The following is a 14,660-nucleotide window of genomic DNA, read 5'->3' on the forward strand; positions in this document are numbered from 1 at the left end:
GCTGGGCCCGTGAGCCATGGCCGCTGAGCCTGCGCGTCCGGAGCCTGTGCTCCGCAACGGGAGAGGCCACAACAGTGAGAGGCCCGCGTACTGCAAAAAATAAAAGTAAAAATAAAAATAAAAAATCATTAAGGGTGCTGTAATGAGGGAAGCTTTACCACCCTCTCATCCTTGCAGCTGTGGACACCTCTCAGCTTGTCCTCTTCGAAGGCATGGACAAGACCCTAAGAATGCTAAGAGGCCATAGCACCCATGCACAAGCATCGCAACGCACTCTGTTCACTCAGAGAAGTCTATCCCCTGCCTCCACGGCACACAGCTGGGAAGTCACCAGGCCAGGTCCAGAAGAGAAAGGCCCTTTGAAGCCGGTGCTCTGTCCCTTGTGATTCACTGCTCTCCCGCCAAGCAGGAAGGAGCTGGGATCAGGTTCAGTGGCAGCTTCTTTGCCCCTAGGATGAATCACACCCCATCCCAACCACTCCCTGTTCTGCATGCTGTGATATCTCCCCATCACCAGTTGAAGGCATACCTGTCGGGGAAGCAGGAAACAGGTTCTGGCAGATGTTGTGTCTTAAGCTCCAGCCCCACCAGTGCCCCACCAGCTGACTCCAGGTAAAAACTCCACCCTCGTGAGACTCTTTGTGGCTGCTTTCTCTGGCTCTTGGCCAGTCTTCTCCGTGTGTTGTTCTTCCTCACCTTCCTCACCTGACTGGTCCACCTCCACTGCTCCATGTAAGTTCCACCTTTGCTACACCTTCTTTCAGAGAGAGGGAGAAAGCCTTGGATTACGGTGGTTGGGGGTCTCTCCAGAGGAGATGGTTGAGGACGGGACAGAGGACAGAAGCTTAGCCTGGAAAGGTGGCTTCAGTCTGGGCCCTGGTTGGGGAGACCGTATCCCCTGAGAATGGAGCCTGCCTCTGGTGGGATTCACATACCAGGTCTTCCTGCACGGGCCCTAGCAGCCTCTGCTCCTTTCATCCCTCGAGGCCCCCTGGAATCTGCGTGCTGGCCGTACTAGACCTCTTGCAGTTGCTCCTGTTTGCCACGCCCTCTCTGGTTGTTGAACTCACTGTCCCCTTACCTAGACCTGTCCTTCCCACACACACACACACACACACACACACACACACACACACACACACACACACACACACACACACACACACGTGTTCCTCAGCACTCCAGTGAGATACCGTCACCTCCTCCAAGCCTCTCCCCATCCTTGCTTGGGGGGGGGGTCCCTCTCTTCTGTTCTTATTACAGTCACCCCACACATGTGCTTCATGGCTGCAGACATTCTGCACTCTATTTGCTCATTTTCTTGAATCTTCCCCTACTAGCTGTGAGCTCCTTGAGAACAGGATCTGCTTCCTTTCCCTAGGCATAACCCCAGGACTGAGTACTACATTCTCTGGCATGCAGTAGGTGCTCAATGAATATTGCTGAAATGAAGAAGGAAAGAAACACAGAAAAGACAGCAGGGGATAGCCCAGCACTTGCCTCAAAGACAGAAAGCAGCTAGTTCCTTCCACCGTCTCATGTCTGAACGAAAATCAAGAGGTGTTTTTGCCCAGACCTTTTGGGGCCAGAAGTATGTCCATAAATTGGTATAGTTTACAGAGAGCTCATATCACAGTCAATAGGAAAAATGCTACAACTCCAATTAGAGAAAAGGGGCAAAGGATATGAAGAGATATATCACAGAGGGCACACATGAATGATCAAAACAGGGGGAAAGTATTCAGTATCACTAGTAAATTTTGAAACATCAAACTAAAATAAAAATTAGATACCATTTTCACCCTTCAATTCATTGCATATTTATTTATTTATTTATTTATTAAAACATCTTTATTGGAGTATAACTGTTTTACAATAGTGTGTTAGTTTCTCCTTTACAACAAAGTGAATCAGTTATACATATACATATGTTCCCATATATCTTCCCTCTTGCATCTCCCTCCCTCCCACCCTCCCTATCCCACCCCTCTCGATGGTCACAAAGCGCAGAGGTGATCTCCCTGTGCTACATTGCATATTTTTAAAAGGATAATACCCCTTATTAGTGAGGGTGTGCTGAAATGAGTTTTACATGACTGAAGCAAGACTATATCTTTTATCTATCTCTGATTTTCAAATATATCCAAGCATTAGGTTTCACTAGTGAATAAGGATACAGTAGACCTATGAAACTTGCCCTCTTAGTGATATTAAGTTTTCAATTATGAGATATCATAAAGGGGGATATGTACAAATATGTACAATCTTCCTAATTCCCCTAGTGGAAACCCAGTGGCCAGGGTTTAATCTTCCACAAATATGAAGTCTGAAAACATAATTTCCCTGCTTGTTATTTTTTAACAGTTTATATTTTTAGACCATGAGCACTTAATGTATTAGACAATCTTATTTTGAAATTAGTTTTCCTTTATTAGGTTGACTTGAGACACACTGAAAAAAACTGAGAGCATTCTGTATTAAATGCACCAAAGCCTTATTTTAGAAATATTCAAAACATTTAGAACGAGCAGTTCATAATTACCCTAGAAATTGCTTAATGATAACTATTACATTGGAAAGGGCGAAATCACTTTCTGTAAGTGAGGATATAGTAATTATCGTGAAGGGACTGCCTGACTCAGAGAATTGATACTGGTCTATGAGGTCCTTCAGATGAGTCTCTACTTTGTGCATAAGGTTTTCCAGAGTTAGTCTGTCTTGGTGGACTGTGGCTGAGTGGAATAGGGTCAGCCTACTTGTGCGGTCAGTCTAGCCTGAAGAACGTGCTCCAGGTAGCAGAAGGGTTCTCAGAGCATAAGCCTCCCCGCAAGACAGTGGTTTTCCCCGGGCATTGTCTCCCGGCCTTTTCCATCCCCCACCTCCACACCCCCTCCATTGCTTATCACAGAGCCCAGCCCATGGTAGGTTCTCAGACTCTCCTGAACCTCACCCATTCACTCTGTGCCCTCAAGGAAGTCCGAGACTAGGAGCTGTGCCAAGGGCAATAATTGAGTTAGGATATAAAGGAAGATAGAGGAACATTATTTTCTTGTAACCCTGGTTTCACTCAAATAATGATCACTTTTCTTTTTCCTGTCATAAAAGTTATTTATTGTTCTTTTAAAATTATGTTATATTTTAATTAAAGCACTATATGCATTTAGTTAAAAAATGCTAAAGGCTTATCATGGACGATAATATTCCCTTCTCACTTTATTTGTTAACATAGTTAAGTCAGAATTTTCAGTTAAACTAATTTTTGATGTTTACATTATGCTTTTTGTTTTTATACCTTGATGGATTTTGTGCATTAGAAATAGTGTTCCCTGCAGGACCAGCACAGTTTTTCTAAAGCAGCAGCCAACATTTATTGAGCATTTATTATGGGCTAGGCACTGTTTTAAGTGTATTCATATATTAATTCATGTGACTCTATGTGTGAGATTAGGTACTATAAATATTCCCATTTTACAAATGAAGAAACCAGGGCACAGAAAGCATGAGTAAATTGCCCAAGGCCATATGGCTAGTCATTCAAGCTCTACAGGCTAAGCTCTTAGCCACGGTGAATACTCACCTCTTGAAAAAAATCTCACCAAGTAAAGAAATAAAGATCCTAGGCAAGAATTTGAAGTCGTACCAGGATTTGGGGACTTGAATTTAGTTAGCTTGGGGGACAGGAGGTTCAGTGGGAGAAACCTAAGGGAAGTGAGTTTACACTAAAAGACAGAATAGTTTAGTCTTTTAATTGGTTTATTTTTATAAATACTTCTTTTACCTCTTGTTTCAAGCCCTCATATTTTCCTGAGCATATAATAATAATTAGTCTACCAGAGAATCTTCATGCAAAATTTGGATGATGAAGCAATCCGGAGCATTCAGTGAAGATGCCCAGATGTTGGATTGTTTTGATATGAGGAGATTAGTGCAGAGTTTTTGAAATTGGAACAGTCCTGGGAAAGATTCATTCTGGTACATATGTCATTGATGAGAAGAAGACTTGAGTGTGAAAATATCAATGGATATGAATTTCACCATTCTAGGAAACAACTGTAAGATCCCTTCCTACCTCAAAGAGTAGAACTCTTGCCTGTCTCCCTCCTTCCCCATCTAATATGTACTTTTATGAGAATTGTTAACTTTTTAATAGTTATGGCATTATGAACTCGCTCCAGCACTCATCTCCTTCTAATTCACTCATTTTGAAGTCAGTTCCGTTGATTATAAATGTAACCTTGTAGCAGATCTTCCATCTGCAAAGCTTGGGAGCACAGGATAGGGGCCAGTGAGTTGTTGACAATGGAAGAATTGACAGGATCCTGAAAATGGAGATGATTCCATAACATCTGAAGCAAGTCCAACCAACTGATCACCTTCTAGTTCTAAAAACCTAATTTTATATACGTATATATGAGGCACTTTACGTCAAACGTGAGGTGCAGAGATTTGGTGGGAAACAGTGTGTCTTTAGCATGATCGGGCTGCCACAGAAACAGTGTAGCCCTCTCTGATGGAATCTGAGGAATAAAATGCTAAAAATATCACCACGGCAGTGCTTTTACCCCAGACCTATTTTGACGGGCACAGCCTGCAAGTGTTTACATAGAGAGGAAGGGGAGCAGGTTCGAAACAGGGTGTTAGCCTACAGCTCCTGACGTGCATTTTAAGAAGCCACCTGACAAGATCAACAGGAAGAAAAGAAAAATTGTGAACAGGTGTGAGGGAGCCAGAGGAAGACAGTCTGCTTGTGGCTGCTCTTAATCAAGTTGGCAGGTTGTTCTGTTGTCGGGCGGGGCTCTCTGGCTTGTAACAGTGACTCTGCTACTTGCAGTTGCCTCCAGTGTGTGATCTGATGAAGGGGCTAAAGTCCCACACGGATTCCCCGGTGCCCTCACCAAAAGGAAAAATGGATTTCCGTAGTGGCTGTGTCACTGCCATAACCCGAAATGCTCCATTGGTCCACACAGAGTGCCGTTCCTGACGGCTGCATCGCCATGGAAATGTGTGACACGTTGGTTGACGAGTTGTCTGTTTCCAGATGGTCATCTTCATCCCCAGCACCAGCCTTTGAGAGACTTGACAGACCGTCTCTAAGTATTTGCTTTATACAAATTGTGGTTTGTCTAAGGGTCTTGCTGGCTTTTTTGTTTCCTACCACGATGGATGCTGTGCAGTGTGTTATGTAAGTAATAATGATAGGTCTGGCTTTGCAGTCGTGGCTGTTTGTTTTTCTTTTTTATCCAGTCATAGTGTGTTCCACAAAGACAGCATTGGCTAGCCAGGCGTGTTTCTTAATGACACGCTAAAACCTATCCTCTTTCTAAATTGGTGATATTATAAAAAGTCTGTATGTGGGATAACACTGCTTTGAAAGACATGTAGCCAGCAGCTTTTCTTCATTGAAGAAAAATATTGGAAAAATATTAATAGTTTGTCTACTATTGATGCTTTGAATTCAGCTGCGTTTCCTGGAGGGATAAAAAGAGAATGAAGATTGAATATCACTCAGCTGTTTAGAGAGTGTCTACTGTGGGCTGTGGCTTAGGGGTGGGAGAGGACAGCAGGCAAGGCAAGGGCGGGTCCCCTCTAGAAGAAACCTTTTGCTGTGCTGCAGGCAAAGGGCCATCTTTTGGAAGCAAGCCTCTTTCAGAAGGTTCTGCTTAGGTCCTAAAATGTTGTGCTTTCCCCATCTCATCATGTGAGGTTTTGTGTCCTCTAGACAAAATCATAGAGTCCACTGGAATTGTGTTTAAAACAAATATGTATGTATGTGTATAATTTATATTTAAATAATTAGAGACTCACCGTAAGTAATTAAGATCACAATTTAGTTCAGCCAAACGTTAGTAATTATCCCAGTGAACCATCATTTATAAATATTAATGTTCCAAACTGAAGTTAGGGAGACCCATCTTTAGCTATTATCTTTTTCCTTTATTTTTGTTTCTGTTTAATTGTATGGGAGGCATAATTAGCCAGTGTCTTTTCTTTTTCAATTAACAAGTGCTTTTCCAACTTCTGAATAAATAATCCTTAATTAAATGTGCCAAATTTATTAATTTACTCTTATTTTTTTTCTCTTCTGAATACCAAATTGGAATGTGAAATTCTGTACTTTGTAATTGTGGATCAGAACCCATTGATTAACTTGTTAATACATTTAGGACGTGGTATTCCTAAAGGACTCATTACTGTAACCTCATACCAGTCTAATTTCTTTAGAAAGAAGCAGAATCAATAACTACCTTGAATTGTCAGATGGAAAAAACAACTGGCTCAGCTGTGAACATGGAGTCTTTATTCAGATATATGCAAATGTATTACTTTCATAAGGATGATAATTTTGAGAAACATTGGAACAGCATAATTACTTGAAGAAATATTACTGTAACAAACATCTTTGGGGGTAGCGTGTTAAGAGATAGTATGAGGAAGCCTGAAACTATATAGGAAATGGTATTATAAATAGTAAGGCAAGAAATTATATAAGCATATAGTCATTGTAGCAAATTAACCACAGGCAATAAGAAAATATATTGCAACTTCCCAGTGATAGACTCTGTCTATTAGGTAGCCTTTTATAGACATTATTCCATGTCATATGCTAGGCAATCATCAGTTTGTTGGTTGATGAAATTTTCTAATTCCATAATGTCTGTGATTTTTCCTACACAATGGACTAAAGATGACTCAAAGTCACACCTGTTTTTGACCTTAGTGTGCCCAAGTCATTTCCTATTGACAGAAATCTGGTGAAAATGTCATCATTGTCGTCACCAAACCTCTACCCTGGAGAGGAACTTTAATTGCAAGTTTTTCCAAGTCTGTCCTATGATGTATTTTGATATTGGAGTTTGTTGTACTCTCTCTCGGGCTGTTGCAAAGTCCAGGTCCTGTCCATGGCCCACTATACTGTCCCGCCTTGAGTGATAGATATACCTACCAATTAGAGCCGTGTGATATTATGGCTCTTCATGTGTGTGACTTTACAGAGAGATTAAAGTCTGTATGTATCATATGAAATCGTTGCAGACTGTTCCACATTTAATATGGGGATCACCAACAGGAAATTTTCAATTTCCAATTGTTTATATCTATTTGTTGATCAGTTAAGCTCTTTAGTCTCACTTTGTTTTTCCAAAGGAAAGAAATTCAGGTGTGAACGTACTGCATAACGTTGCTGCCACAGGCATTTTGAACTAATATTCTCAAGGAGAAAAATCTCCTTAAACCATTATGTGATATGCCCTAATGCGTATAAATTCCGAATAGGCTTTAGATATGGAATAACCTCTGTTTCTGCTGCCACCATCTGCTCTCTGTGAAAGGACCAGGCAGTGCCACTTTCATTAGCTGCCTTCGTGGTGCTGAGCTTTGCCCAGTAGACAGAGGAGAGCACCTCATAAAAAGAGGCTGGTTAAGCTTCTTCCAGATTGTTTCAAATGAACCACACAGGCCGCAGGGAAAAGGCTCTAACAAATTATGCTGTTGGGCTTTTCTTACTGACACTTTTCTTCCATTGTGAAAAAAGTTATAAAATGTCTTTTCTTTTTTGGCACTCAGATGAGTATAGGATCAAACCCGTGGAAGAGGTCAAATACATGAAAAATGGGGCAGAAGAGGAGCAAAAAATAGCAGCCAGGAACCAAGAAAACTTGGTAAGCATTGAATTTCTCGTATAACAATGAATTTTGGTGACAGCATTATAATAAAATCTGCACTGCATGTTTAAACTGCAGCTTACACACTGGCATGAGATTTCTTGAAAATGCCGTTGCTATTTATAGCTTGCCTGGAAGCTGTACCAGTACTCCTGTATCCTGTTTGTTTTTGAACAAGCCCTTCTTTAATCTTCATAGAGAATGTTTCAGGGGAAATGTAGCAAAATTATTAGTATTTCAAAATGGTTAAATTTAAAGGAAAAAGCGTAAAGTAGGAATGAGTTTTATGGGGGGGGGCATTACCTTTTTTCTTTTTCTCTGCATCCTTTAACTCGTGTCCAAATCACAGTGAATGGCTAAGTTTCATTATTCTCGATATGTAGTGTTGTTAAGGAAGTTGCCTTTCAAAGGAAAATAAGGTACTTTGAGGTAGGTCTTTATCAAATTTGTACTTCACATTCACACTGTTAAGGTTTTGTGGGTTTTGAGTTAACATGAGAATTCTAATGATCTGAAACAGATAGTTAGGAACCTCCTTCTCTAATACAAATCAATATACATGTTCCACCTTAATATTCCATCTCTTAAACAAACATTTAGTAAATTACAATATTAGCTGATTTCTTAAGAGATTACAGATTGTTAAGAATATGCATTTATTCAATTATGTTGGAGCAGAATTGTTTTTCTCTTATTTTGGGAGTAATTGCTTGCTATTTTTTTCATGTTTGAGTGAACGTATTTTTAAGAAGTTTGCAATGTCGTAAAATATTTTCACTTGACTTAAACTCCTTTTTCCGTTATGTGCTTTGTTTTTGTTTTTCTGATTTCTGCTACAGCAGAGGGGGTCGGCAGAATATTCACCAGTGCTCATGAGTATTTAAGGCTGTCATTTTTCCATGATACACTAATGAACATAACAGGCTCACTCTTTTTCCTCTATTCTTTTCTGAACATATGGTCTACAACTTGAAAAAGTCAAGTATCAACAACTGAGTATTTTAGATCATTTTAAAGGAGTGAAAAATACTCTGATAAAATTTTGCTTTATAAATGGGATTTGGATTTTAAGGTATCCCTTAAGTCACAGAGGTTCATCATACCTGTGGTATATTTTAACATCCATACTTAAATCCAGAAAAGGTAGCTATGACTAAATAGTGAAGTTACTATTATCAGACTTTTTACATGAATTTTTTGTTTTGCTTTGAATAAATAGAAGATCTGAGTAGTTGAAACATCAGTAGTCAGTTTTCTACTGTATTTTATTGAACAAAGTTTGTCCTTGATATAATTTCATCTTAAGTTATGAATCTCATCTTTAGTAATAGTGTCTCCGTTGGAGGCCAAAGAGACATTGGTGACCAGTCCGCTGGTGGCCCTTTCTTAGATGTAACTACTAGAGTCCATCTCTACTTCACATGCTTGTATCTCTGAAATCCTAAGGAAAGCAATGACTTTTATCTTACAGCTTGTGAGTTTTTCCTCAGTGTTGCTCTCATCATATTTAGGGCCAGTACAACTTTTTTCCTCCTCTCTCAGTTTCATAGTCTATCACCTCCTTGGTGCTAGTGTATTCTTTTTCAGCACTGTGGTCAGGATTGGTGCTAGTGCTTTTCCATGCAGACTGAATGGAGATTCAAAAAGAGAGAAATTCTGGCCTGTTTACTCATGGATTATCTGTGTCAACCCCACACCCCTTTACTCTGCCAGCGAATCAGAGTCCAGGCCACCAAGGGGAGTTTTGAAGTATAGGAAGACTTACAAGGAGAATGGGGACGAAATGGTTATTTTTGGTTCTGAGATTTCTGGACTGCGTTCCAAAATTAAATGATTTTCAGTTATTTGGAAGTACGTTACCTCTGTCACCTCCATTTGGGGGGATGCATAATCAAGTACTGACCATGCATACCGTTTGAGAAAACAGCCTCCTAAATTTGAAGCTTACACTGGAAGGTGGATGAGATAGACTTAACAGTTCTTTATTTTTACATCCATTAAAATAATCTGAGAGTCAAGATGTCCTTACGTTTCAAAGAATGATTTTAAGAGGTAGCTTGAAGTGCTTTTTAAAAGATTTTTTTTTTTCACCCAAACTGTTGAAATTAAGAGGGTTGGCAAATATAACCAAGGCATATGGCATGTTGGTGACAACCATGGGTTTTTGGAGGCAGAAACTGCCTGGATTCAGATCTCAGCTCTGCCACTTACTCATTGCAGGATCAAGTTACTTCACTTCTCTAAACCTCCTGCCCATCCATTGGGGAAAAAGACAGTGCTTCATGGTGCTCTTGGGAGGATTACACGAGGGGATTGCTGTAAAACTTTGAGTGCAGTGCCTGGTACGTGATAAGCACCTAATAAGAGTTAGGCATTATCACATAAAACGAAAGGAAAGAATAATGAATGTTAGAGTCAGTGTTCCTTTTCTTTTTCTTTTACGTTAATTGGTGAGAGAGATTTAAGTGAATGTTTTAGGTTAATGCCAGAGTTACGTCTGTTTTGAAAAATCTTGCTCTGGAACCATGAAATTACCTAAACAAGTATGTTTTGAGTACCTGTTATGTACAAGGCCCTTAACTTGTGCTGAGAGACACAGTGTACTTAAAGTCATGGTCCTCAAGGTGCTTACAGTAAAGTTGAGGGAACTGTTCAGGTCAACCAGTAGCTTACTGGGTGCCTCTGTGTACAAGGCTCTGTCCCAAACTCTGCAGGTAAACACAAAAATAAGGAAACCACTGACTCTTACCACCAGGCACTTGTATTGCAGTAAACAAGGTAAGTACCAAATGACTATAAATAAAGCAGGGTTAGATGAATAAAACAAGATTGATTCCAAGAAGACAACACAAAGAGCTGCCGGTATCAAAGAAGGCAGATATCTTGTCTGTTGTGGCATCAGCACCTATTTGATGAAAGAGCTGGTCTTTACAATGGGCCTCAAAGGATAGAATGAGGGAGAGTGCCCCAGGCTGAAGCAACAGAGATGGAAAACACAAAACGTATTTAATAAAAAGCACATGGTCCTGTTTGATTGGGGAGCAGGAGGGGTCAGGAGAAGGCATCAGTAGGAGAGCAGCGGGAAATTAGAGGCAAAACGTAGATGGGGTCATACACAGAGCTTTGATGTCCAGCTGAGAGGTCCAAAATCAATTCAGTGGATTAACGGGAGCCTTTGAAGTTCTTAAGCTAGGGATTGTCAGAATGAGATTATGATTCAGGAAAGTTTATGTGGAATCGGCAGGTGTAATATGGAGTAGTATGGGGGGCCTGGGTGGGAGATCATTCGTAATAGTTTTTGCAAGAGATAGTGAACCTGAACCAAGGTAGTGGCAGGGAGAATAGAAAAGGTTTAGGCAAGGTTGCAATAGAAGCAACAAGATTTGAAAGCTTACTATAGGTATTAAAGGAAGACAGAGGACTCAGGAGATAATGGTGTGACACGTGGAAAGATGACCGGTAGTGGTGAGAATAAATAGTGACCTCAATGAAAAGAAAAAATCACTAAGAAGGCTGTGTTTGATGAAAATACAAAGTGTTCATTCATTCATTCATTCATTATTCATTACTCATTCTTGCCCACCCTTAAAAGATCACATGTGGCCCACAAGAGAGGAAGTGAAGCATCCATCACATGACAATGTAAGAACTGCAGTAACGGAACACCTGTACTGTCAGGGCCTTAGGCTCTGTGCTTTGGGAGATGCAGAGCAGCGTAATATAAATCTCATCACCCTAGTGGGCTCACTTTCTGGTAGCAGATAGAAGGCATGTGACCTAAATGACCACAACTCAAGGTACATTGCGAATGTAGAGGTTGGTTTTGAGCAAGCAAAGCTCTAGGAACTTGCAGACTATCCATGCGAAGGAGTCTAGCAAAGTCCACATCTATGAGTGTGTGGCGCTTGTTACCTGGGACATGCTAGGTGTTCGGTGTATTTTTGTTTGCTTGAATGCGGATGGAGGAATGTATGAATAAGAGAAGTTAGACCTCAAGGTCCAACTATTACTTTGTACCTAGTAGTTGCTCAATAGTATGTAGATGTCCAGTCACTTGGGACATCTAAATACTATTGACCACAGTTTCTGTGTGTGGAAGAGATTGTGCTGGTTTTCTGTGGCTGATGATGAGTCATTTATATGTCAACCATTTATGTACTCAGTACAAACATGTGCATTCATCCAATTTTTACCACTGTTGGACATCCATGTATTTCACTTTACTTCTCTCAGACTTTAATTCCTTCTTCAGGAAGGTAGTATAAAGTAGTAGCATTGGCTTTGGAGATTATATATAAATATATATCAATATGGATCCCAGGTTATTTCTAGCTTTATAATTTTGGTCAAATATCTGAAACTTCTGAACTTCAAGCTCCTCATCTGGAATCTGGGAATTATAAAATTAATGAAGTATTAGAAGAAAACATAGGAGAATATGTTTAGAATCTTTGCAAAGCAGGGGAGGCTTTCTTAAGACATAGAAAGCAAAAGCTATGAAGAAAGAAAAATAGTGGGACTTCCCTGGTGGCGCAGTGGTTAAGAATCCACCTGCCAAAGCAGGGGACACGGGTTCGAGCCCTGGTCCAGGAACATCCCACATGCCGCGGAGCAGCTAAGCCCATGCGCCAGAACTTCTGAGCCTGCGCTCTAGAGCCCACGAGCCACAGCTCCTGAGCCCATGTGCCACTACTACTGAAGCCCAGGCCCTAGAGCCCGTGCTCCGCAACAAGAGAAGCCACCACAATGAGTAGCCCGCGCACCGCAACAAAAAGTAGTCTCCACTCACCGCAACTAGAGAAAGCCCACTCTTAGCAACGAAGACCCGATGCAGCCAAAAATAAATAAATGAATTTATTTAAAAAAGAAAGAATAGTTCATTTCATTAGATCAAAATTAAGTACTTCTGCAAGACAGAATAACTACAGGAAAGTAGTTAATAGATAGGCAACATCCTGGGAGAAAATATTTATGACATAAAAGACAAAGGATTAGTACTGGGATTTCTAAAGAACACTAGTAAATAATTAAGAAAAGGCTAATCCAGTAGAAAAATAGGTAAATGAAATGAACAGATGGTTCACAGTAGAGGATATTGGGTAATAAGCATAGGAAAAGATGTTCCACATCACTAGTACAGTGGCTACTCTCTTACCCAACCTGCTGCATTAGAAGACTCTCACAAACCCCTCTGAAAGATGCTGACTTCAGTCAAGGGTGGGCTCACAGAATGGCTGGTGGGCTACTCTCTAGAATACCTCTGTGCTTTCGCTGTCTCAGTTAAATGTGTGTTTTCCAAGCGCCAGTGCGATGGTTTCCAAACCTGCTTATACTGGTTGAATGTCATTGTAATCATGTAATTTAGTTAGGTAATACGTAAACCAATGAAACACAAGTGTGGAAAGAGAGCTGTTTTTGTGAAAATTAAATTAAATGCTTTGGAAAATCTTGATGAAGGCAATTACTGAAAACATGCGGTTAAATTAAATTAAATTCTGCACTCAGATTATTTCACAAGGCTTTTGCGTTCTCACTTCGCTTAAGAAACCAAACCAGGGAATCTTAGATGTACATTATAAGGGTGTGGTTAATGCAGAAAGTATATGTAGAGCCCCAGTCAGCGATCCCTTACTTGAGAAGCCTTGTTCCTGTGTCAAAAGATGGGAGGGGGAATGCACATCTATGTATTTGCAAATAAATAATACGTTTAATGTATATACACATTTTTTATGTTGCCCTACTTTAACTCACTTTATCATTTAATTACCAGTCCAGATGGTGTTGCCTAACACAAGCTTTATTGTAATCAGGGAAATGCATATTAAAACATGAGTCCTTAGCTTGGCAAAAATTTGAAGATTGATAATATCAGATTTTGGCATGGTAATAGGAAAATATGTATTTACATACTAGTGGTACCTATCTTGGAGGGCAATTTAGCAGAGTATCTATTAAAATTTAAACATGTGCTCAGCATCACCCAGCACTTCCATGTCTTGATATCCACCCAAGCAGCTGCCCTGAATGAGAAAGCTTGCACAAGACTTTCACTACAGCGTTGTTTCTATAAGTGAAAAATCAAAAGTAACCTTCATGCTTGTCACTAGGAGAATGCTACAGCTGTAGTACACTAGACAGCAATTAAAAAGAATGAGTTAGAATTTATGAACTGTCAGGGAGAAATGCAAATTGTAGATTGGATATGTATAGTACGATACCATTTAAGGTTTTTTTAATGAAACAAAACAGCAACACCCTACATGTGCTATGAGTACTCATAAATGTACAGGGAGCCATAGGAAAACCTGGATGGATGTGTCCCTAACTACTAAGAGTGGGCACCTGAGTTAATGGGGGACATAAGTGTGCCATGGCTCAGTTTCCTCCTCTGCAAAATGGGGATAATAATTGAACCCACTTTAGCAGGAATTTGTGAAAATTAAAAAGATATTCCTGTAAACTCTTAGCACGGTTTCTGGCATAGAAAATGCAGATGTTGGCTATTGTCAACAGTGGAGTTGGATTGGGGGTGGTGGTTAGGGGATTTTTATCCTTATAAAAATATTTTTTAAATTTAATATTTTTAATTTTTTAAGGAAAATATGAGTATATTATTTGTGTGATTTAAAATTTATTTTTAAAGGGGATAATAATAACAAAACTCCAGTAACTACTTGCATACCTGGGGATCTGTAATGTAAGTAGGATTGTCATTTTCTCATTATCTTAAATACCCTCAGTTTTTCACCATTGTCTGATATCTGATTAACAGCAGGCAAGCTCAAGGAGCTCAAGGAGCTCAAGGATCATCCAGCTTCATTTTATGTAGGTTAATAGTTTTGCATATAAATAATTTAAGGGTAAATTACTCCAGTCTTGGCACTATTCGGTCCCCTTCCCTCTCCAAAGACAAATAAAAGACATAGTTTTGAAGTGTTCCCTCTCACTAGACGCTAAGACGTTGTCATTTTTTCCTTGATTAACATTTGTCATTCTTAA

General features: G+C 40.0%; 1 protein-coding gene across 6 annotated transcripts in view; it reads left to right on the forward strand.

Annotated features, from left to right (window-relative positions):
• Positions 1 to 14,660, forward strand: part of C4H1orf21 (chromosome 4 C1orf21 homolog) — a 233,112-nt gene that overhangs the window by 111,801 nt on the left and 106,651 nt on the right. For all 6 annotated transcript variants that reach the window (XM_028488425.2, XM_028488428.2, XM_028488429.2 and 3 more), the window contains exon 3: positions 7,564 to 7,658. In XM_028488425.2, coding sequence (XP_028344226.1) covers positions 7,564 to 7,658 — 95 coding nt within the window. The remainder of the gene's footprint in view (positions 1 to 7,563; positions 7,659 to 14,660) is intronic.

Source organism: Physeter macrocephalus, chromosome 4 (genome assembly GCF_002837175.3).
Source record: "Physeter macrocephalus isolate SW-GA chromosome 4, ASM283717v5, whole genome shotgun sequence".
Lineage (NCBI taxonomy): Eukaryota > Metazoa > Chordata > Mammalia > Artiodactyla > Physeteridae > Physeter > Physeter macrocephalus.